General features: G+C 34.2%; 1 protein-coding gene across 1 annotated transcript; it reads left to right on the top strand.

Moving 5' to 3' along the window:
• The first annotated feature begins 21,387 nt into the window (after positions 1-21,387).
• Positions 21,388-23,960, top strand: LOC107806143 (uncharacterized). The gene is made up of 3 exons (XM_016630251.2): positions 21,388-22,782; positions 23,033-23,114; positions 23,667-23,960. Exons 1-3 carry the CDS (start codon positions 22,025-22,027, stop codon positions 23,874-23,876), a joined length of 1,050 nt encoding a protein of 349 aa, XP_016485737.1. The 5' UTR covers positions 21,388-22,024; the 3' UTR covers positions 23,877-23,960.
• Positions 23,961-25,368: the final 1,408 nt, after the last annotated feature.

The following is a 25,368-nucleotide window of genomic DNA, read 5'->3' as shown; positions in this document are numbered from 1 at the left end:
TAGGACCGGCCCACTTAGGACCGGGCCTGCGAAGCCCACTTAGGACCGGGCCCGGCCCACTTGCCACCCTTAGGGTACAATCATGATATGTGCATTATTTGGAGAAAACGTGTCGATATGCTAATTATTAATGGCAGCCCTTAAATGCAAATATCCTCTGTAACGACTGCTCATTTAACGCTAGCAAATATTCTCTCATTGAATGTTGTCCGATGACTAATCTTTGAACTTTTACTGCTAACTGCGTTCCCTTCGGAATCCATCTGGTATCGGTCACACATGTCGCATTCGGTACCAGTTATTTCCCAACTGGTCCTTTGTCTATCTTCGGCTCCACATGTCAACTTACCATTTGACCACTTGATATCGACCAATTTTATCTCATACAGTAGCAATAAGAGCTCAACATTAGTGAAGATGGGCGGGTCAAATTAGATCAAGTGAGAGTGATCAAACGGCAGAGATTATTTCTGTTATAACTAAATACACCGTTGGGAGCACAGTCCAGGAGTTATGATTCGGGTAAATTCCAACTTCTTCCTCATACTTTCTCTCTCTAATCCTTTTCTCCTCTTTCTTCTTCCTCACCAATTCTGATAATTCCTCAATCACCATTGCAGGATTTGGTTCGAGCTCAAGCTTGATTCTTCTCAATTAGGCTTAGCTTCTTCTTTTTATTACCACCAATTGAACTAGAGCGTGAATCTTTTGCAAATTCATTTCTTCAATTACCCAGTACATAACACCTGTAAATCATCTTGCAAGTTGCAACCTATCTTCTAAGTTATTCACCCCCCAAAAAATGTTGAGCTATAATCATGTTACGACATATAGCAAGTTATTTTAAAACTAAAACTTCTAAAATCTAATGGTAATTTTAAACTTTGATGTATAAGGTCAAGTGTCTTAAAATTTCACAAGTAAACTCTCCACAGCAAGTTCGTTTTTGAGAATATATATTTTTCTGGATAAATACATATCACTACATCAGTATTTAGTGTTTAAACCAAATTAAATGATTTAACTTGGTGGCTAAAAATTAAATTAACTAATAATAAATATGTTTAAGAAAAACACATATTTTACGATCATCAATTTGGGGTAAACAGATAAATTTTTGCTCATTATCGTGTCTCAATTTCCATGACTTGTATTGTTTTTTGTTCTAAGATAGTCTACAACAGCAGATGTAACGATCCGACCGATCATTTTGCCTTATAGATTCCCGTTCCCCTAAATAAAACTCCTTGTATGTGCTTTTACTGTTTTATTATTTGCGGAGAAGGTTAGTTCGTGATTTGGAAGGGTTCGGGTTGAAATCGGAACACTTGGTTCCTTAAGGTTAGCAAAAAGGCTAAGTTTGAGTTTGGTCAACATTTTGGGTAAACAACCTCGAAACTGGAATTTGACGATTCCAATAAGTTCGTATGGTGATTTCGGACTTGGGCGTATGTTCGGATTGAGTTTTGGATGACCCGGGAGCGTTTCGGCACTTAATATTGATCGTTTGCACCTTGAAGGTTTTAAAGTTCTTTAAATTTGGATTGAAGTAGGATTTGGTGTTATCGAGGTCCAATTGGGATTTCGAGATCGGAAATAGTTCCGTATGGTGATTTAAGACTTGCACGCAAAATTTGGTGTTATTCCGAGTAGGTTAAGTATGTTTCGGCGCGTTCAGAGTAAGTTGGAAGAACTTGAAGTTCGGGTGTGATTCTTTGTTTTGATGTTGTTTTCCGCATTCCGAGAGCGCGAGCGAGTCCGTCTTATGATTTCGGACTTGTTGGTATATTTGGACGGGGCCTCGGGGGGGCCGGATGCTATTCAGACGATGCGCGGATTAAGTTAAGACTCAAAAGGGTTGCTGGTGCACCAGTTCTGGTGTGCCCGCACCTGCGAGCTTTTGGCCGCAGGTGCGAGCTCGCAGAAGCGGCTTGGGGCCTTGACCAGTGGTCCGCAGAAGCGAAGGGGTGCGTGCAGAACCGACCCTGCTTCTGCGATGAGAAGTTACAGAAGCGAGACCGCAAAAGCGGAAACACGTCCGGAGATTCGGCCAGCGCTGGTCCTGTGAAGTTCCATAGAAGCGGGCTTGGAGCCGGAGAAGCGGTACCGCAAATGCGGCCCACTGACCGCAGATGCGAAAATCACAGAAGGCAGAACCTTCATTTAAGTCGGGACTTAAGCATTTTGAGCTCATTTATTTTATTCCTTGGGCGATTTTTGGAGCTCTTAGAGAGGGGTTTTCACCTAACACTTTGAGGTAAGTAATTTCTACACAATGTGAGTTAAATACATAGATTATGGGTGGATTTAAGATTTAAAATTTGTGAAATCATGAGTATAGATAAAAAAATATAGGTTTTGATAAAAAGGGGATTTAACCACGAAAATAGTTATGGAATGGAGTGAAAATTACATATTTGAGTTCGTGAGGTTATGGGTAACAACTTCCTTCGAAAATTTTTGGAATCCGGGTACGTGAGCCCGGGGGCGAATTTTAAGAATCTTCCAATTTGGGTTGGGAAATTATTCTAATAGTTAAATTATGAACTTTGGAACATATATTGATTTATTTATACAACATTTGACTAGTTTCGGATTCTTCGGCACCAAGTTGAGGCTTTAGAGCGAATTTAAGACTGCAAAGCGAGTTTTGAGACGAGGTAAGTCTCTTGCCTAACCTTGTAAGAGGGAACTCTTCCCCTTAGGTGTATCTTTGTTGTGAATTATATGTGTAGGGAGCTACGTACGTATTAGGTGACGAGAGTCTGTGCATAGCTATAGTCTATGTGATGTCCGGGTAGTCTTAGGCTTACACCATGCTTTGTTTGCACTAGTATATTGGTTATGCACATTAACTGCTTTGAAATAAGGTGAGATTAAGGATTTTAATATTTAAAGTCTCTAGTTTGGATTTCTTATGTTTAGAAAGAATTGAAGGATTTTATAATAACTCTGATAATTCTATGTTCACTCGCTTCGCAAGTATTTCCGCGAGCGAGGTAAATTTTCTCTACTCTTATGGGAGCGGGTCGTTCGCCTCGGCAGGTTAATAGATGCATCTATGGTTCGTTCCGTTCGACCCTCGGCAGTGCAGTATATTTCTGGATCGGGTCGTACGACCTCGGCATAAATCGTGCATGATAATACTCGAAGCCTAATTTTACTTGATATTATTATTTTATGGCTTGAGCAATTATAATTATTTAAATGACATGAATTGACTCGAAATTTGTTGATAGTGAAAGAATTATTATTCTCTGCTTGTTGCGGAGTTGTATTACTTATTTTATATAATCTATGTTTATTTATAATTTCTGCATTTTATTGTTAGCCCATAGTAAGTGTCGAAGTCAACCCCTCGTCACTATTTCTTCAAGATTAGACTTGATACTTGCTACACCCCGAGACTGAGCTGTGAACTGCCTTCCAAGCTGTTCTGCAGCATCCGAAGTCTTTCTTTTGTGTTTTTTTTTCTGTCTACTTCATTTCGGACAATAGTTTAGTATTTTGTATATTCTACTAGTAGCTCATACACTTGTGACACCATGTCTTGGCACACACACTAGTAGACTGTATGGTTTTGGGATTATCACTATTGTTATGATGGCATTTAGCTGCTTTCGTCTTATTTATTTAAGTTGTTGTTTCGTAACCGTTTAATCAATGAAAATCTAATTACTTGAAAACTTATTAAAAGGAGAAATCACGTGGATATTTTACTGTTGGCTTGCCTAGCGGCGAAACTGGGCGCCATCACGGCGTTTAAGAGAATTGGATCGTGACAGCAGCTATGGGAGATTGTTCAAGGTCATCATCCTCTTTTCCCTCTTCTCCTTTTTCATGGTTTAAGACTTCGTATGTAACTAAAATATTTTTATCTAGCTCCTGTTTGGCCATAGATTTTGGCTTCATTTTTCCAAAAAATAATTGAAAACATTGTTTGTTTATGAAATATGATCATGTTTTGGGGGAAAAAATTTCAAAAATTCCCAAGTTCCCAAAAATTGGTTTATTACAGTTTTTGGGTGAAATTTGTTTCTTCCACTTACAAAACTTCAACTTTTCTTCAAATAAAATGTATGTCCAAACACAACTTCAACTTTTAAAAATTATTTTTCAACACAACTTCAAAAATTCTTTTTTTAAGTTTTAATCAAATTTATGTCCAAATGCTAGCTTAGTTTCTCGAATGCAGTTGTAGCTTTATTTATGTTAGTTCAATATGTTAATTACTAATCTTTTTCAAGACAGTAATTCAAATTTAGATTCCTACTAATTTTTAAGGGATATAAAAATTCAACTATGAAAGAAGATCTATTAGGATGAGTCATGCATATTATATTTCGGTAAATGTGATATTTACTTTATTCTTTTATATAATTTCTTTTATATCTTGAGGTCAAAGATACCATTCTCAAGAAACTCTCTCCTAATTAATCTTACCTTCATTATAGAAGCGCACATGGTTTCGCACAGAAGTGACAGAAAATAGCAAACCAAGAGTTCTGTTCTCCATCCAAAACTGAATTAAATAACAAGCCAGATAAAGATAATGGGGCATCTCAAGATAATGAATTGCTTTTCGGCATCGGAAGTGAATTCCAAATTCAAAATTAATATATTCAGAATAAATGTAATCTCATTGTATATATATATATATATATATATATATATACTGAATTTGAATTAAAAGATAATTTTAAATTAATTGATAAAGTTTTAAAATTTGAATTTAAATTAAAAATAAAATATTATCTTTTTTTTTTATCATGTTATCATACTTAATTCGGTTAATGACCATATGCAATCATGTTAGGAACTTTTGTTATCTTTTCTAATTATTTAAATACTACTTCGCCTCTGGCAAAAAAAAAAACTATTCCATATAACTATAAAACTCTTCAAATTTAAAACCCTATAATTATAGTTCTTTAAAACACTTTAGATAGATTTGAATAAAGCGAATTTCTTTTAAAATAAATGTAATATATAGGGTACACGTCTGTGTTAATCCAAATAACAAAAAAAAGTTTAAAAATCGAATAAAAGTTTACTTACATATATAATTGTAACGACCCGGCCGGTCGTTTTGAGTATTACAACCTCGTTTCCCCCATTTACTGCTCAATTTATGCCTTACAGTTGTTTTATGACTTACCGGGTTAGTTGATTCGGGTCCGAAAATATTTCAGAGTGAAATGAGATACTTAGTCTCATAATTAAAAACTTAAGTTAAAATAGTGACCGGATATCGACTTATGTGTAAACGACCCCGGAATAGAGTTTTGATGATTCCAATAGCTCCGTATGGTATTTTGGACGTAGGAGCGTGCTCGAAAATTATTTGGAGGTCCGTAGTGGAATTAGGCTTGAAATGGCGAAAGTCGAATTTTTGGAAAGTTTGACCGGGGGATTGACTTTTTGATATCGGGGTCGAAATCCAATTCTGAAAATTGGAATACCTCCGTTATATCATTTATGACTTGTGTGCAAAATTTGAGGTCAATCGGACGTGATTTAATAGGTTCTGGCGTTGTTTGTAGGAATTGGAAGTTTCAAAGTTCATTAGGCTTGAATCTATGTGTGATTCATGTTTTTAATATTGTTTGATGTGATTGGAAGGCTCGACTAAGTTCGTACGATGTTTTAGGACTTGTTGGTATATTTGGTTGAGGTCCCGGAGGCCTCGGGTGAGTTTCGGGTGGTTAACGGATCAAATTCGGACTTAGAAAAAAAGCTAAAGTTTCTGTCATGTGATGCAATCGCACCTGCGAAAATTTCATCGCAGGTGAGAGCCCGCAGAAGTGATCTTGACAAGCACAGAAGCGGACATTTCGTCGCACCTGCGAGACCGCAGATGCGGCTAATCTGGTCGCAGGTGCGACAGGCCCTGGACAGAATAAAATTGGAGGAATTCCGAGTTTTGCCATTTTTGGACCTTCAAGCACGGGTTTTGGGGCGATTTTCTGAGAGAATTCAAGAGGAACTTGAAGTAAATCACTTGTGATCATTTCTACTTCATAATATTGAATTATCATCGAATAATCCAACTAGATTACGTATTTTTGAGGTGTAAATCGAGAATTTGAACCTAGGGATTTGAAAATAAGATTTGAGGGTTTGGAGGTCGAGTTGAGGTCGGATTTTGGTAAAATTAAGACTCATGGTTGAATGGGCTTTCGAATTTTGTAACTTTTGTTGGGTTCCGAGACGTGGGCCCCACGGGCGATTTTTGGGTGAAATTTCGGATTTTGATGGAAAATTTATATTTTCTTATGGAATTAATTCGTATAATTTTTATTGACTGAATCAGATTATTTTTGGCTAAATTCGAGGCATTTGAAGATCAATTCACGAGGCAAGGGCCTAGCGGAGTGAAAATTTTCACGATTTGAGGTAAGTAACACTTCTAAACTTGGTTCTGAGGGTATGAATCCCTGAATTTTGGTGTTATATCAATTGTTGAAGGTGACGCACATGCTAGGTGACGAGTGTGTGGCGTGCACCATAAAAATTGTGAATTAATAAATTCTGTGGAGTTGTAAAATATAAAGAATCGTGTTATTATCCGAATATTCTCCTCGTATTAGGAAATTGAGCTGAGACTCTTATTAAAGATCATGTTTAGGCTATGTGCCAATATTTTTGGACCCATGGGGTCGTGTTGCTGTTGAAATAATTCTTTTTAAAAAAATATATAAATTTCACACTGAGTCATATTCATCCATTGTGAGGATATTTATGGGATCGAGTTGCACGCCGCAGCAGACCATATTGGCTTTATATATATTATTATTGTTCTGGATCGGAGTTGCCCGCCTGCAGCAGGCCATATAGGCTTTACTATCATTTGGATCGGGGCTGCCCGCCTGCAGCAGGCCTTATAAGCTTTACTATTTTATAGATCGGGGCTGCCCCGCCTGCAGCAGGCCTTATAGGCTTTATATCACGCTTGGACTGAAGGAGCCCCTCTGGAGTCTGTACATACCCCCGGTGAGCGTAGATGATTATATATATTCGGGATGGACTTTTCAGGGCATGGACTTGCCTTACTTACGATGATTATATATATATTCGGGATGGATTTTCCCAGGGCATGGACTTGCCTTACTTATTTATATTATAATGAATTTACCTAGACATGAATCTTGTCCGTATCATTTACATTTGGGGATACCCCAGGGCTGGATTGGCCTTATACGGTACTGAGTGACTGACTGTCAGTCAATGTGTATATATATACGGGTTGGAACACCCCTGGGATGGATTGGCTATAAACTATACCGAGTGACCGAATAATTTGTGACTAGTATTTACGTGAGGTCTTTCTACTGGGACGTCATATTCCTCATATCATGCAGTATTGATTTTATTTCACTTGTACTGAGTTTAACTGTTGAACTTGAAAGCATGCCTACATATTTGTACCATTATTTATACTGAACTGTACCTGCGGAGCTCGTCACTACTTTCAGCCCAGAGGTTAGTCTTGTTACTTATTGAGTTGGTTGTATTCATACTACACTCTGCACCTTGCGTGCAGATCCAGGTGCTTCCGGTCACGGCGGCTGTTAGACCTCAGTGTATTACCAGTTGGAGACTATCAGGGTAGTTGCCTGGCGTCCGCTGACCTTGTCTCTCTTTCCTTCAGTTATTGTACTGTTCTATACTTTCAGACAGTGGTTTTTATCAGTCAGATATTGTATTCATATTAGATGGTCATGTACTCAGTGACACCAGGTTTTGGGAGTGTTATATTTGTATTTGTGAGATTTCTTGCGCTGAATTTAATTATTTTGTTTTCAAATTTAAAAAATATAATGGTTTATTAAGATTGTGGGCTTGCCTAGTATTAAGATAGGCGTCATCACAACTGGTGAGATTTTGGGTCTTGACAATTATGAAGTAAACATACATGCTGAAGAAAGAAACATCACAAAAATTAGTCAATATTAAAAAAAAGTTGTTTTTTTCTTTTCTTTTTGAAAAATATTTGTTTGAAGAGTCAATTTGTATAAATGGACATCAAACAAATAACAAAACTTTGGCTATACAATTGCTATCATTAATTTCAATTTAGCACATTCTAGAAATTAAAGGGTATAAGTTGAAACCCCTTCATTTAGCTGCAGTCAAGCCAATATTGCAAGGGTATAATATTTTTTTCGTTGAACAATATTAGTTTTGAATCATTAGATTATGTGAAATATTTTTTTTTTCTCGAACTCAAAAAGAGAGATATTGGTTTCTAATTGATAGTTTTTATAGCGATTTTCAAGTGTAACAAAGAGTATATTTTTAAAAAAAGAATTGGTATGACGTGAAATATATATATATTTTTTAAAATATAAACAAATTATTTTGAAAAAACTTTTTACTTTTTTATACTTCAAAGATAATAAAAAGATAAGATATTTTTGAACATTGGTAGAGTGTTTTTAAAATTATTATAATCGAAGTCATATCATGGATAAACTCGAAAAACCAAAATCTTATGGAATATTTACATAAATATCCAGCAAGATTTATTCTTTACTTTTTATAGCTAATATAAATAGATGATATACCGATAACACACGATTATACACATATTATATATGGATTATATATAAATTCAGGGGCGACTTAATAAATATGGAGACCTAAAGCAAAAATTCAATAAGAAACCCTTTTTTTTATATGAAAGAAAAAATTCATATATAATTTCACTTAAATTCTGTATTTCTAGTTTTTATATGCAAAATTATTAATAATTTTATCTAATCTATTTAATTTCTCTTGAGATATACACATTATGGGACTGTATTAAAGTTTTAACATTTTTTGAGTTATGATTTAATAATCGAATTCTTTCTCAATTTATGGTGTAGAGAGTGATTCCCAAAAAGATATTTTTTCTCAATTTATGATCAACAATTTAATCCTACATTTTTACTATAAAAATTTATACTTTCTCATTTAAAGCACTAAATATTCTTCTAAAAATAAATTAATATATAACTTATTAAAACAATTTGGTCCCCAAAAAATTATGAGGCCCAAAACAGCTGACTTAGCAGCCTTACCCTTGGGTCGGCACTGAATAAATTACACATCCTTCAATCTTTTAATTCAAGTGCTCGGGTGAGCACCTATTTAGGCTGATTAGATAAAGTCAAAAGAAAAATTATGAAAGAATTTCAACCAAAGACTAAAAATATAAATAAAGTTCTTATGTAGGCAATTTCAATTAAAACTCGTCCTTTTATAGTGAAATAAATTAATTTTTTGTAACAAAAAAAAGAATGGCATAAAAATAAGATAAAGAAAATAAATATTGAAAAAAATGTATGAAAGATCTAAAATCAGAAATAAGAGATGACAACAAATTTCTTCTTATGTTTCATCTTTATTGAGTATAAAAAAGTTGGAAGCTAATCTCATCGATTTTAAATATTTTTTTCAACTCAAATACATAGATTATAAGATAAGGGTATCTTAGAATATTTTTTTTATTTACATTGTGTGTCGTTTTTAAAAAATCACTATTACTAACAAACTGATAAGATATTTGAATTTGAATTTAAATACAATCTGAGTAGTTTGCATTGAGTTAAGGCCAAGTATGGTGTCGAAAAATAAACTACTTGGCAATTTTAAGACAATAAATGTAGTGTTATATAATAACAATCAACTAATTTAATATTTAATGATTTAAAGAATAAAATTTTTGTATACGTAGGGTATTAAAAATTCAAAATATGTGGCTAGAGATATCGATAAATTACATTTTGGGACGTGTTGGTATATTTGGTTAAGGTCCCGAGGGTCTCAGGTGGATTCCGGATGGTTAACAGATTTATTTTTGGACTTAAGAAATATTAAAGCTGGGCAGCAGCTGGTGTGTCGTTTCTGCGGAAGTTTGGTCGCAGAAGCGGCTTGGGCAGCCTGGGCATGAAGTCGCAGAAGCGGAGGCGAGCAGCGCACTTGCGTGTGCGCAAAAGCGAGGCCAGGGCCGCATGTGCGGGAATTTGCGCAGATGTGCTAGGCTGTGTCACACCTGCGGTTGCGTAGGAGCGTAAGAATTTCCGCAGGTACAATAGGCTGCTAACATTGGGCTTCCGTAGGAGCGAGGAAGTTTCCGCAGAAGCGGCTGCTTTTCCGCAGATGCGAGAAGTCGTCTGGGCAGAAGGGTTCTTTTAAAAGTGGGATTTGGCCCATTTTCTCTTATTTTCACTTGGTTGGAAAAATTATCACTACGAGATTTGAGAAAATGTTAGTCTTTTTTCATGTAGTGTTTCTTAATTAATATCTAACGATTATCTATAATTATTTAGAAGGTTTAAATTTTAAGGTTATTAACATATAATTCAAATAACTCATATATTTAACATGGTTAATGTCAAATATCAAAGTGGAGTCATACTAGAAAAACAATTCACTGGCTAAAGAATTTTTTAAATTTTTAGATAGCCAATTAAAATAAGTTTTGAATTAAGGATAATATTTTCACTTACATTATTATATAAGTAATTATTATTGAAAAATAAAGTTGTAGAAACTAAAATTTTTAAAAAGAATTATTTTTTTAAAAGATATCAACACACCAAATAAGAGTTCAAGTAGTAGTAAAAGAGTCAAGTCGTATCCAAAGAGTCATTCATAGTCTCAATATTTGATTGTTTTGCCATAAATATGAGTTATTATTTTGCTTCCTGACTATTTTTAGGATTCAATGACACCGGCAAGAATGGTATCAAATTTTTTTTAGAAGAAATGGTTAATTGTTTTCATGTAATATTTTTTATTAATATCCAATGACTATCTATATTTACCGAGAAAGTTTAAATTTTAAGATTATTTACATATATTTCAAATAATTTTAATATTTGACATGATTAGTGTCCGCGCATCCGCGCGAGTGCTAATACTAGTATTCACAATAAATGTAATCTCATATATTATAAATAATTGAAGTCAAAAATAATAGTTGGTGCATTAAAATTTAATGAACTCGTCCTAAATTCGCCTCTTAAACTAGAGTACCTCCATCTATGGTATAAAAAAAAAGAAGGGTATTTGTTAGAAATTTGTCCTGATTTTCTTATCTTATTTGAATTTATTCTTTTACTTGAAAGAAGAGTAGAATATTAACCATAATTATTTTACTATTCCTTAAAGGAAAATATAAATATAGATATCTTTCATATTTGACGGATTCCCTTCTCGGAGGAAAAGGTTGTGGCCTCTATAACTTGAGAGATCTTCATTCACACAATAACACAATAATATCCATAATATAGTCCTTAAGAGAGTTTTATTTAAGGGAAATTTTTTCTCTCAATAGTTTTTTCTTTTATATTAGTTTTCTCATATGTAGGTCAATTGACCAAATTATGTTAAATTATTAAGCCTAGTTTAGTATATGTTTCTTTTGTCGTCTCATTTATTGTTCAAGGTTTGCATTTTTAGCTACCGTATGACGCCTTGTTATTTTCGATCCCAACAAGTGGTATCAGAGCCAATAGTTAAAGTGAGATTAAAGACAGGTTCAAGGCAAATTCAGATCAAACAACGACCAATTTGACAATAATGAAGATTTCAACCAAAAAGAAATCATAAATACTACACGTGGAGATAAACTTTTTAACCAAATAGTTTCAAAACTCATGCGGCTGCATATTTAAAAACAAAAACCATTTTTAACCCTGCACGAGCTCCAACTTTTAACTCATGTTTTGTCTTAATGCATGGGCTCCACTTTCAACCCTTGCTTACTTTCAACGCATGAGCTCCAATTTTGAACTCGTGCTTACTTTTAACGCATGTACTCCCATTTTTAACCTTACTCACTTTTAACGTAGGGCTCCACTTTAACCCTACCCACTTTTAACGTAGGGCTATTACTTTTAACCCTACTCACTTTAATGAGGGACTCTAATATTTTTAACCCGTGCTCATCTTTAACGCACGAGATAATCTTTAACCCATACCTATTTTTAACTATCTCAAGCAGCAGTGATGAAGAATATGTGATGAAGGCAGATCAAGCATTGTCAAGAAAATTCAGGCCAAATGAGAGAATTTGTAATGATCCAACCGGTCATTTTAATTTTTAGAACTCCGTTTCCTAAAATAAAACTTCTCGTATGTACTTTTAATAATTTATGACTTGTGGAGATGATTGGTTCGGGATTTGAAAGTGTTTGGGTTGAAATCGGGACATTTGGTTATTTAAGATGGCTTTAAAAGACCAAGTTTGACTTCGGTCAATATTTTGAGAAAACGACCCCGGAATAGAATTTTTACGATTCCAACAGCCCCGTATGGTGATTTTGGACTTAGGAGCGTATTCGAAATTTTATTTGGAAGTCCGTAGCTAAATTAGGTTTGAAATGGCTAAAATAAGAATTTAAGGTTGGAAGTTTGACCGGGGAGTTGACTTTTTGATATCGGGGTCGGAAACCAGTTTCGAAAATTTTCATAGATCTGTTATATCATTTATGACTTGTGCGCAAAATTTGGTGTCATTCCGTGTTGATTTGATAGGAATCAGACGAGCAGAAGTCTTTTTGGAAGTTTTTGAATTCATAAGTCAATTCATGCGTTTTGGCGTCCGATTCTTGGGTTTTGTTGTTATTTCCGGATTTTGATTGCTCGAGTGGGTTTGTATGAGATTATTAGACTTGTGTGGATAGTTGGTGTGGAGTCCCGAGGGCTCGGGTGAGTTTCGGATGTGCGGAAGGAATGAAAATACATCAGTTTTCTTGTGTTCCTTGGCATCAGTTGCAGGTCTCGCAAATGCGAGAAATTGTTCGCAAATGCGAATCTCGCATTTGCGAGAAAGGCTTCGCAATTGCGAAGAAGCCCGACCTAGGCAGTGTTCGCATTTGCGACACATTTGATGCATTTGCGATCCCAGCAGAGTTCGCATTTGCGACTCTTTGGTCGCATTTGCGACCCCAGCAGCTAAAGGCCAAACGTCACATTTGCGAACCTGGTGTCGCAAATGCGACATCAGAGGCCTGTGCCTATCTCATTTAATACGCGACTTAGGTCATTTATTTCACTTTTCTTTCATCTCTTGGGCGATTCTTGGAGCTTTTGGAAGAGGGTTTTCACCTAGCACTTTGAGGTAAGCTAATTCTAGATTATAACTAGTACATCTTAGAAATCAAGGGTTTAGATGAAAAACCTAAATTTTTATAAAAATGGGATTTTAACCACGAAAATAGTTATGGAATTGGATAGAAATTATATATTTGAGTTCTTGAGATTATGGGTAACGTTTTCATCCAAAAGTTTTCGAAATCCGGGCACGTGGGCCCGGGGTGAATTTTACCATTTTGGATAGGGTAACTTATTTAATAGATGAATTTCGAATTGTTGAACATATATTAATTATTTTATATAACTTTTGGATAGTTTCGGATTTTTCGGCATCGAATCGAGAATTTTACGCAATGCGATAATCGAAAAGTGGACTTTGAGATGAGGTAAGTCTCTTGTCTAATCTTGTGAGGGGAAAATTACCCCATAGGGATTAAATTGAATAATTGTTGCTGATTACGGGGGCTACGTACGCACGAGGTGATGGGAGTCCGTGAGTAGCTACTATAAATGCTAAAGTCCGGGTAGTTTAGGACTCAAAGCATGAATTACTTGTGTAAATTGTATATATATATATATATATATATATATATATATATATATATATATATATATATATATATATATATATATATATATATATATATATATATATATATATATATATATATATATATATATATATATATATATATATATATATATATATATATATATATATATATATATATATATATATATATATATATATATATATATATATATATATATATATATATATATATATATAGAAATCTCATATGCTTGATTTTCTGTTTAATTAATTAATTTTTAAAAGAAATTATTCTTCCTCCCAAATTTATCTTATAATAAATATACTCTTCTTCCGAAGATACATAAGAAAATATCCTCCTTTCTTGTGGAGCAAGCCGAATGCCTCGGCAGGATAGATGCATCTATGGATCGTGTCGCACGTCCCTCGACAGTGTACACGACACTCTGGATCGGGCCGTACGTCCTCGACAAAAATCGTGCTTAACAATAATAATCACACGATACCTTAATAGCTTATTTCAGCTTGCGAAACTAATTGATAAATTTGAGAATCCTTGGAATTTAATGAATTATTATGCCTGCTTGTTAAGGAATTAATTGTTATTCCTGTAAATGAGATTTAATTGATAAATTGGAAATTATTTGAATTGAAAAAATTTAATTAATATATTGAGAATTGTTGCATTCGAAGGAATTTGATTATTTCCGTTGGTTAAATAAATTATTGTAAATTCTGTGAATCATGCTGATTTAAATATTCTAGTTGTATTTCAATTATTATTATTGACCCATAGTGAGTGTCAAAGTCGGTCATCTCGTCTCTACCACTTCGAGATTAGACTTGATACTTACTGGGTACATGTTGTTTATGTACTCATACTACACTTACTGTACTTTTTTGTGCAGGACCTGAGGCAAGTACTGTGATGACCCAAAATGTCATCTTTAAATTTAATAATTAATTATGTGTTCTAAGACCTCGAAAAGTAATATTTATTATTCCTCGACTTGCGTACGCAATCCGTAAAATTTCATGGAAAGTTTTTATGTGAAAAATGGATTAAAATGTGGATTAGAACTTTAAAAACTCAATTGAGTTGACTTTGGTCAATATTTTGAGCAAACGGACTCGGATCAGTGTTTTGATAGTTCCGGTAGGTCTGTATCGTGATTTGGGACTTGGGCGTATGCCCAGAATCAAATTCCGAGGTCCCTAGCCCGAGATATGGAATTTCGAAGAAAAATTAAAATGTTTAAGTTCGAATAGTGATAGGATATCTAATTATGTGAAAACGACCCCGGAATAGAATTTTGATGATTCCAACAAATCCGTATGATGATTTTGGACTTAGGAGTGTGTTCGAAATTTTATTTGGAAGTCCGTAGTTAAATTAGGCTTGAAATTGCTAAAAACAAGAATTTAAGTTTGGAAGTTTGACCGATGAGTTGACTTTTTGATACCGGAGTCGGAATCCAGTTTCAAAATTTTCATAGCTCCGTTATGTCATTTATGACTTGTGTGTAAAATTTGAGGTTAATCGGAGTTGATTTGATAGGTTCCGACATCGAATGTAGAAGTTGAAAACTCTTAGTTCCATTAAGCTTGAATTGGGATATGATTCATGGTTTTAGCGTTGTTTGATGTAATTTAGAGGTTTGACTAAGTTCGTATGATATTTTAGGACTTGTTGGTATATTTGGTTGAGCTCCCGAGGGCCTCGGGTGAGTTTCGAATGGTTAACGGATCAAAAAAATTGGACTTAAAAGCTGCTGCAGTGTTTCCTCTTCTGTTGGATATTCTGAGTTGATATCGAGCCCAGGTATCGAGCCCAGGGTTGACGAGGCTCAGGCTCGAGCTTGAGATCGAAGCAAGGATCGAAGGACCAGCTCGAGGACATGATCGAAGGTAAGGCTCGAGGGCTAGGATCGAGACCCATGCTCGATGCCCTGATCGAAGGCACATGCTCGATGCCCTGATCGAAGGCCCAACCTCGATGTTCTGATCGAAGGCAGGCCATGATCGAGGTCCAGGATCGAGCCTGTGATCGAAGCCACGGTTGAGACCCAGTTCGAGGACCAGTTCCGAAGGCTGTTGGGCAGTTTTATAAAAAGAGAGCATTCGTCCTATTTGCCATTTTTGACGAACTTGAGCTTGAGCAGAGACGACTTTTGGCAGATTTTCAAGGGAAAAATATTGGGGTAAGTGATTCTAACTCGGATTTGGTCTACATATATAAGTATATCATTGTTTTCACCATAAATTAGTGTTTTGAGATTTAAATTTGGGAAAGTTTTAGAAATCTCATAGAAACGAATTTTTGAGATTTCGGTATCGATTCGGAGTCGGATTTGAGTAAAACTGGTATCGTTGGAATCGTAATTTAATGGGTTATCGGATTTTATAACTTTTGCCGGATTTCGAGATGTGGGCCCCGCGGGCGAATTTTTAATTAATTTCGGGATCTTTTCTTTAAAATGTAGTATTTTCTTATAGAATTGATTCCTATAATATTTAGTGATTGTATCGAATTATTTTGGCTAGATTCGAGCCAGACGGAGTTGGATAATCGTGGAAAAGGCCTTATAGTAGATTAAATTGGAGCAAGACGAGGTAAGTCTCTTGTCTAATCTTGTGAGGGGGAAATTACCTCATAGGTGATTAAGATTAAATAATTGTTGCTAAATTGTGGGGGCTACGTACGCACGAGGTGACGAGAGTCCATGCGTAGCTACTATTAATGCTAAAGTCCGGGTAGTTTAGGACTCAAAGCATGCCTTACTTGTGTAAAATTGTATTCTTTGATTAATTAATATTAATTGATATATATGAATATATTGTGAATTGTTAGATAAAGATATTAAAGGATGAAAATCTCACATGCTTAATTTTTGTTTAAATTAATTAATTGTTAAAAGAAATTATTCTCCTCCCAAATTTATCTTATAATAAACATACTCTCCTTCCGGAGGCACATAAGAAAATGTCTTCCTTTCTTGTGGAGCGGGCCGAACACCTCGGCAGGATAGATGCATCTATGGATCGCGCCGCACGTCCCTCGGCAGTGTACACGACACTCTGGATCGGGCCGTACGTCCTCGACAAAAATCGTGCTTAATAATAATAATTACACGATACTTTAATAATTTATTTCAACTTGTGAAGCTAATTAATAAATTGGAAAATTCTTGGATTTTAATGAAGTATTATTCTTGCTTGTTAAGGAATTGTTACTCCTGTAAATGAAGTTTAATTGATAAATTGGAAACTATTTGAATTGAAGGAATTTAATTAATATATTGAGAATTGTTACATTTGAAGGAATTTGATTATTTTTGCTGATTAAATAAATTATTGTAAATTCTGTAAATCATGCTGATTTAAATATCCTAGTTTTATTTCAGTTATTATTATTGACCCATAGTGAGTGTCAAAGTCGGACATCTCGTCTCTACCAGTTCGAGATTAGGCTTGATACTTACTGGGTACACGTTGTTTACGTACTCATACTACACTTGCTGCACTTTTTGTGCAGGATTTGAGACAGGTACTAGTGGAGGACCTATCATCACATACCCACGTCATCCCGAGGCATAGTGGTGAGCTGCCTTTCTGAGCCGTTCTGCAGCTACTAGTGTTTCTTCTTATATTTATATTCTGTCTATTTCATTTCAGACAGTATTTGAAGTTTTGTATAATCTATTAGATGCCCATGCACTTGTGATACCGGGTCTTGGCACACACATTGGTAGAAGTTGATATTTTATTATTTTCTTGGAATAAAAGTTTAACCAATGTACGTTTGACTTATTAGTTGGCTTGCCTAGCTGTAGTGTTGGGCGCCATCACGACCTATAGGTGAAACTGGGTCGTGACAACTACTAGTGGGGGACCTATCGTCTTACACCCACGCTATCCAGGGGCATAATGGTGAGCTGCCTTTCTGAGCCGTTCTGCAGCTACTAGTGTCTCTCCTTGTATTTTTCATTCTGTCTATTTATTTCAGACAGTATTTGAGGTTTTGTATAATCTACTAGATGCTCATACACTTGTGACACCAGGTCTTGGCACATACATTGGTAGAATTTGGCGTCTTATTATTTTTCTTGATTTTAAATTTTGTCAATATATGCTTATTTTATTAAGTTGGCTTGCTTAGTTGTAGTGTTGGGCGCCATCACGACCTATAGGTGAAATTGGGTCGTAACAGAATTGTTAGGAATTTGTTATGATTTTCTTACCTTATTTGGATTTATTCTTTTACTCGAAGGAAGAATAGAATATTAACCATAATTATTTTTACTTTTCCTTAAAGGAAAATATAGATCTCTTCATATTTGACGGATTTCTTTCTTGGAGGAAAAGGTTGTGGCCTCTATAAATTGAGAGACCTTCCTTCACACAAACACAATAACATTCACAATGTAGTCCTTAGGAGAGTCTTGTTTAGTGGGAGATTTTTGTCTCAATTTTTTTTTATATATTAGTTTTCTCATATGTAGGTCAATTGATCAAATCATATTAAATTATTATGCCAGTTTAGTATATATTTCTTTTGTCGTCTTATTTATCATTCAGATTTACATTGTTAGCTTACGCATGACGCCTTAGGGGTATTTGTCGGTCGGTACGGTACGATATTTAGATATTTTGGTTCGGTATTTTCAATATTCAGTATCCTAAAATGCTATACCAATACCGTACCTAATTAAATTCGGTATGGTTCAATATTTTTTCTTTCAGTTTCATTTTATTCACTACGGTAACTTCAGTTTATTCGGTTCTAAAACAGCTTCTGAACGTTATAGTTAGGGGAGAATAACACCTTAACTAGCCAGCAAAATTAAAATTATAACTAGCCAGCAAAATCAATCTTATGAATGCAACAACACTACACATCATATATGAGACTTCTATAAACAAGAGCATAAGATTAGAATAACGTTTACAAACTTCATCAACATGTAAGTATGTCTGGTCTAAAGCTCTAACTTTCATCTCCGTAATATACCAGACACTAGTAAGCTTCTCAAATGTGATCAAAATAAGTTTTTCACAAGTGTTGTTTACATAAATCATTTGGGTAACATCCATTAACCACATAGACAAAAATAGGTGGTGCACAAGCTTTAACTAAAGAACATGGAACTAGAAACATTCTCCTTAAGCTCTCCGGTAACTGCAGGCTGCAAGGATGACATGATATTTAAAATTAATCTAATATATATTTTGGTACGGTATCGGTATTTCAGTATTTTAAAAAAATTATCAAATACCATATCAAATATCAAATACAAAAAAATTCGATTTCGATATGTTAATTCGGTATTTACCAAATTATACACGGCCCTATGACGCCTTATTATTTTCGCCCCAACATCATTGTCAACCATCCCAATTTAATATTTTTTCCAGAAATTGTACCACAAGAATACTCTAGGAAACAATGCAACAGTCCCATGTCCATCCTGGCCATGTGAAATATCTCAGAATTTGTTTTTGTTTATTAGCAATCTAATCCAACACTGCCAAAACTCACATACTGACATCTGCATTAAATATTGTACCCCCCCAAGTGTCACTCCCATTTGATGTCTACAGCTGCCTTTGTTACCTAGCTACTAACCGTTACACTAGAAATTTTATGTAAATGTGTACTTTTTCTATATATAGTGGAGCAGTGCCTTAAAATATTCCAAGAATCATTATTTATCTATGGTTTTTTGGGTTACAGTGTCACTGAAACTATCCCCAAGATTCCATGGAGAGGTGAAATAGTGGGAGGTAAGTTACAAAAACCCACTTACCCAACTGTGTATTTAGGAATAAAATGCACAACTTTCTAGGTAAAAGAGTAGTACTTCAAGTTTATTTTATTAATAATGCGTTTAATGTGAATTCTTCTCAATGTATTTTAGTCGGTTATATCAGATTATTATTCTATTCCTTTCAAATTAGATGGACTGTTTTTCTTTTTAGTTTATTTTAAAATAAATGACATATTTTTAAATTTGAAAATAATTTAATTTTAAACTCTTCATTTGATTCATTTTACCCTTAATAAGAAGCTTTTATAACCACACAAATATCATGATCACAAAACTTTTACCCATTAACCTTTTAAGACCGCAAGTTACAAAAGTCTCTTTTTTTTTCTTAAATTTTTTGCTTAAAACGAAGGGAGTAATTCATTTTTCATGTTATTATACTAGGATTGATATGTAGAGTTCCTAATCGCTGCAAGTCCACTTAATCAAATAGTATAAAGATTTTTTCTACTCAGTATATAAATATAAATATAAATATAAATTTTTTACTTATTAGAGAGAGGGGTGGGGAGGGGGGTTTATTTTCTTCACCTTTGTATTATTACAAATTTAACTTTTATATATTAATAATGTAAAATAATTTCTACATTATTATGTCACTTAAAAGAGTAACTATATGAAAAAATGAGATTAATGACCTAAAAACTAAGATATCTTTATCTGCTAAAATATATTTAAATACATTAATATTATAAAAAATTGAGTTGTCAGTCTATATAATTTAAATCGTTAAATTATTAGGAGTAAATTTTATGGATGGTCATTCAACTTTGTGTTCATTACGCAAAAGTCATTTTTCTTCTTTTTGTTACGTAAAAATTATTCAACTTTGTGTTGATTACATAAAAGTCACTTTTCTTTCCTTTGTTACATAAAAATTATTTTACTTTGCTATGTTTATCACAAAAGTCACCTTGATCAGATTTTATAATACTTTTACTTGAAAAGTCTATTATGCCCTTGACATTATATATCCTCTCATTTATGTAATACCTTCTATATTATATACTATATAATATATATATTTTTAACTAGATATTTTACTTATAATTAAAATAACTTTAAATTATTTTATAATATATCCATATATTTAATTTTTTCACGACACTCAATTTGTTTAATCATATTTAAGCATGAACATATTTTAAATATAAAAACCATAAAAAAAAATTATTTTTAATATTTATTTGAAATAATAACAAACAGATTTGTTTAACAAATGATAGTTTTTTTTATAGTCAATACAAATTTTAAAAAAAAATTCGAAGATATTTGTATTTATTATTAAAATTTTTAAAGCTTTATTTGTTAATATTATTTATTTGAAAGTATTAATTTGATGTGTCATTGTACTAAATATGGATATTTTATTTATTGAATTAATGAGTATGACTTGGTTGATCATTAAAAATATTTAATTAAGTATGGTTAAGAACGTGGACTTGAGATTTGTTCATGGTAATATTTACTGACAAATTTAATAATGTTACTTATATACCTTGAAAATTACCGTTAAGAAGATATTAAATGTACGAATATATTATAAAAAAATAAGTAAAATAATATCAAGTTATTTTAATTATAAGTAAAATACCTGGGTAAAAGTATATTATATAGCATATAATATAGAAAGTATTACATAAATCGAATGATTTATAATATCAAGGTCATAATAGACTTTTCACGTGAAAGATTTGTAAAATCTGGTCAAAGTGATTATTGTGTTAACTAGAGCATAGACAAATGATTTTTGTGTAACAAAAGAAAGAAAAATAATTTTTAGGTAAAGAACATAAAGTTGAATAATTTTTACATAACAAAAGAAAGAAAATTAACTTTTAGTTAATGAACACAAAATTGAGTAACAAGCCATAAAATTTACTCAATTATTAGGAGCAATTTTTGCTGTGTACCATGCAAATGAAGACTATTTTACTAGAAAAGTTTTCAGCAGAATATAGTGGATCTGAACTTCATATCTTTTAGTTCTGCCAGTCTCAAAAATACATGGTTCCGAGTCTTTAGTATTCCTGCACTCTCTGCTTTGCTCTTCAGCTTTGTAAATGGCCAGCTCCTCCTCAAGTTTGTTTTGGTGCAGTACTCTTTTTCCCCTTCTTTCTACTAAATGAACTCTTTTAGTAATTAACTCATTTTGCCAAATCTTGAATGAATTCAGTTGTTTGTCGTCTATACTTGAGGTTTTTCATTTACTACACTGTTTAACTTTGCATATGATTTCAGTGCTGCTTCTTGTGTTCTCTTCTCAAGAAAAGCTGAAAGTTTTGTTCTTTGTTTCAAACAGTGGATACCATTTTCAGAACTAAACATCCTCACACATAAGAAAGTTTCTAGCTCATTGTTTCCTAAAACTTTATTCTGTTGCTTTAAATGATGAAAAACAGTGTCAAGCTGCTTTCCCTTTGTTCTTCTTTCCTGCTACTCATAAAAAACTGAACTTTATACTTGGCACAAATCTTAAGTATCTAGATCTGCCTTTAAAATCCATTAGGAACAAAAAGAATTGGTCATAAGTAATTAGGCAAAAGAGTGAAAAATGAGATCCATAGAGGACAAAGGATGCTTGAATTATGGACAAAAACAAGAGGTTGTAGGAGGAGGAGGCAGCAGTATGAATTTTGAGTTTCATAAAGGGAATGGAGTAAATCGTGCATCGACTCACCAAAGAACAGCAGCCTCAGGTAAACCAACACCATCAAAATGGGATGATGCACAAAAATGGTTAGTGAATCTTTCAAGAGGGGGAGGAGAAAAACACCAATCTAAAGCCACCCCTCGAAACTCGAATGCTGATGACTTAAGGTTGATTTCACCAGTTCCAAAGAAAGAGGACTATTCGAGTGGCGAGGAAGGAGATTCTAGTATGATTCAATTTGAAGTGGAAACAAAGAAAGTTGATTGTGATGAATCAATATGGAGAATCAATAAGGCTTCTAATAACAACTCTGCCTCAGCTGTTCGATCGATATGTGTTAGGGACATGGGAACAGAAATGACCCCAATTGCAAGCCAAGAACCATCAAGAACTGCCACTCCGATTAGAGCTACAACTCCAGCAGCAACAAGTCCAATATCCTCAGGATCTTCTACTCCTATAGAAAATTGTCAAACTGTTGCCACCACAGGTGAGAACAGGGTAAATGCAGGGACTACACGAATCGTTCGCGATGCAGAAGAAACTATTGACAATGAATTAGCAGCTAAGAAGGAAACAAAACATGCCAACAAGCTTAATCCACTGGAAACTCGCGCAATGGCTTGGGATGAGGCTGAACGTGCCAAGTACATGGCCAGGTAATGTGCTAGATAGGCTGCTCTGTTGATTAAGAATCATAGCACTGTACTATTATTTATTTTTTCTTTTCAAAAACTTTTATCCAGATACATAACTGCTTATTTTTAAAATCAGTTCCGGTAGTTAAAAGTGATTTTCATGCTTATTTGCTACATTTAATCAACTAACCTAAACGAGCCTGTTTGTACCACTCTTTCTTTGCGTTGATCATATGAGTAACAACATATATATATATTGATTTGTCTGCAGGTATAAGCGCGAAGAGGTGAAGATACAAGCTTGGGAAAATCATGAAAAGAGGAAAGCTGAAATGGAAATGAAAAGAATGGAGGTAATCAATCTTAATTTATTTTGACATGTCACTTTCTTTCATTTTAATCTTTACACCATCTTGCTTGCGGTGGTGAGTAACTAATCTCAGCATAACCTATATCAAACGACCCCTAAGTATGTAGGTGCAGACTACCACCGCACTCACCATTCTTTGTTAAAGTAGGTGCGAACTTGATATCAATATACTTTTTGAAAATAATTAACTTACGCTGCCCAGTACTTGTATCACACAGGGTTAATTTCACGTATAACCACTTAACTTTACCACCTATAATAGTAAATTCAGAAAACTATTTCTCTTCACATTAATTAAAGTCACTTTGATAGATAAGTGTTGTCGTTATAGTGGATAGCGTTGAGCGACTTTATTGTTATAGTGGGTACAGTTTAGTTACTTTAACCTAATAAAAAATAGGTTTATAACTTAGGATAAATTTTAGTGATTTCGGTTACTTTAATATGACAGAAGAGAATTTTTTGACTTAACTATTATAGTGGTTACCTGAAATTAACCTTGAGCTCTCAAAATGCTGCTGGTTTGGATTTGCAGGTGAAGGCAGAAAGAATAAAAGCAAGGGCACAAGAGAAGTATACAAACAAGTTGGCATCAACAAGGAGAATAGCAGAGGAGAAAAGAGCCAACGCTGAAGCAAAGCTGAATGAAAAAGCTGTAAAGACTTCTGAAAAGGCAGATTATATAAGGAGGACTGGTCATCTTCCCTCCTCTTTCTCTTTTAAGTTACCTTCTTTCTGCTGGTAGCAGCTTTTTCTTGTATACCTATAAACTACACTACTATATTTACTAAGTAGTAACTTTGTTTCTTTCTTGCGTGGTTCAATCAAATCTTTTGTGCTCAAGTCTTTATCACATATAGTACAATTTGAAAGGCTACTCTTGGGAAATAGGGGGTATCAAAGTGTACATAATAAAAGTATAGGGTGTTTTAGAGTTAGTTAAAAGGGTTAGTTAAAGTGGTTAGTGGATAGATGTGTATGAGCTGTCATTTAGTTAGTGAGCACTATATAGCCTTGTATTGAACATTCCTCTCTGAAGAATACAATTTCGATTTCTCTTCTTCATTTCTCAATCTTCTTTCTCACCCATAATCTAACATGGTATCAGAGCGAAAATCGCTAGGACTGTAATTCCGATCTATTTCCGGCGAGATTCAACTTTTCCGGCAAAACACAGAGGCGAAATATAGAGCTAAGAAATTCTTCAATTTTGAGCTCAATTTCAAACAGCCATGGCAGATAACGAAGTCAGTTCACTCGACCATAATCATCCGCTATTTTTGCAAGCTTCAGATGCTCTAGGACTCGTCTTAATTTCACTCAAGCTCACAGGTCCAGAAAATTACGCACTGTGGAGCAGAGCGATGAAATTGGCACTCCGGAGAAAGGGCAAGCTTGGATTTGTGGATGGATCTCGTGTAAAAGATATGTATAGAGGTGAATTGACAGAGCAATGGGAGAAATGTAACGCAATTGTTCTCTCGTAGATTGGTAGTATTGTTTCAAATGAATTAATGCCTAGCATCGTATATGCATCGAATGCAAAAAAAAGTATGGGCTGATTTCCATGAGAGATTTTGAGACAAGGAACGGACTCGGTCACTAGCTATTATTCGAAAATGAAGGACCTATGAGATGAACTTGAACTAGATGTCATAGCACCTCTAGTCTCATGTGACTGTGAGGAGTCCAGGCCTTCAGTAGAACTCTTGGAACATTCGCCTATTGCAGTCCTCATGGGATTGAATGAAAGTTATGGTAATATTCGAAGTAATGTCTTGGCCAAAAGACCTGTGATCACAATGAATGAAACTTATGCAATAGTTACACAAGAAGAAAGTCAAAGAACTCTAGGAATCACAGACACATTGAAGGATCCTCTCACAATGCTGGTAGGAAAAGGTCATGAGTGTCAGGATTAATCTGCGACTATTGTGGTTATAAAGGACACCTCAAAAAAAATTATTACAAAATAGTGTGGTATCCACCAGATTTCAAAAGTAAGAAAAAAGGGCAAAACACAGGAGGCAGGACTTGTGTGAACAATGCAACAAGTGAGGAGAAACATGCACCTATGTTGCCAACACAAGGAAATTTCTTCATTGAGGATCAATACAAACAACTGGTGAATTTGTTGCAAAAGACTACCACAAATGATTATTCCACCAATACTGCAGGTATTATCACTTTAATGACAAATGCAATTGCTAATGATCATGTTTGGATAGTGAATTCAG

This window comes from Nicotiana tabacum, chromosome 15 (assembly GCF_000715075.1).
Source record: "Nicotiana tabacum cultivar K326 chromosome 15, ASM71507v2, whole genome shotgun sequence".
NCBI classification, from domain to species: Eukaryota; Viridiplantae; Streptophyta; class Magnoliopsida; order Solanales; family Solanaceae; genus Nicotiana; species Nicotiana tabacum.
Note: the sequence above shows the minus strand (reverse complement) of the source record. Positions and strands in the feature narration are given on the sequence as shown.

What these genes read in the sequence shown, in the direction of transcription:
- LOC107806143 (XM_016630251.2), top strand. Translation starts at nt 22,025, where the DNA reads ATGAGATCCATAGAGGACAAAGGATGCTTGAATTATGGACAAAAACAA. An exon ending in CGTGCCAAGTACATGGCCAG is followed by an intron (nt 22,783 to 23,032) that starts GTAATGTGCTAG and finishes ATTTGTCTGCAG; the next exon opens with GTATAAGCGCGAAGAGGTGA. An exon ending in TGGAAATGAAAAGAATGGAG is followed by an intron (nt 23,115 to 23,666) that starts GTAATCAATCTT and finishes TTGGATTTGCAG; the next exon opens with GTGAAGGCAGAAAGAATAAA.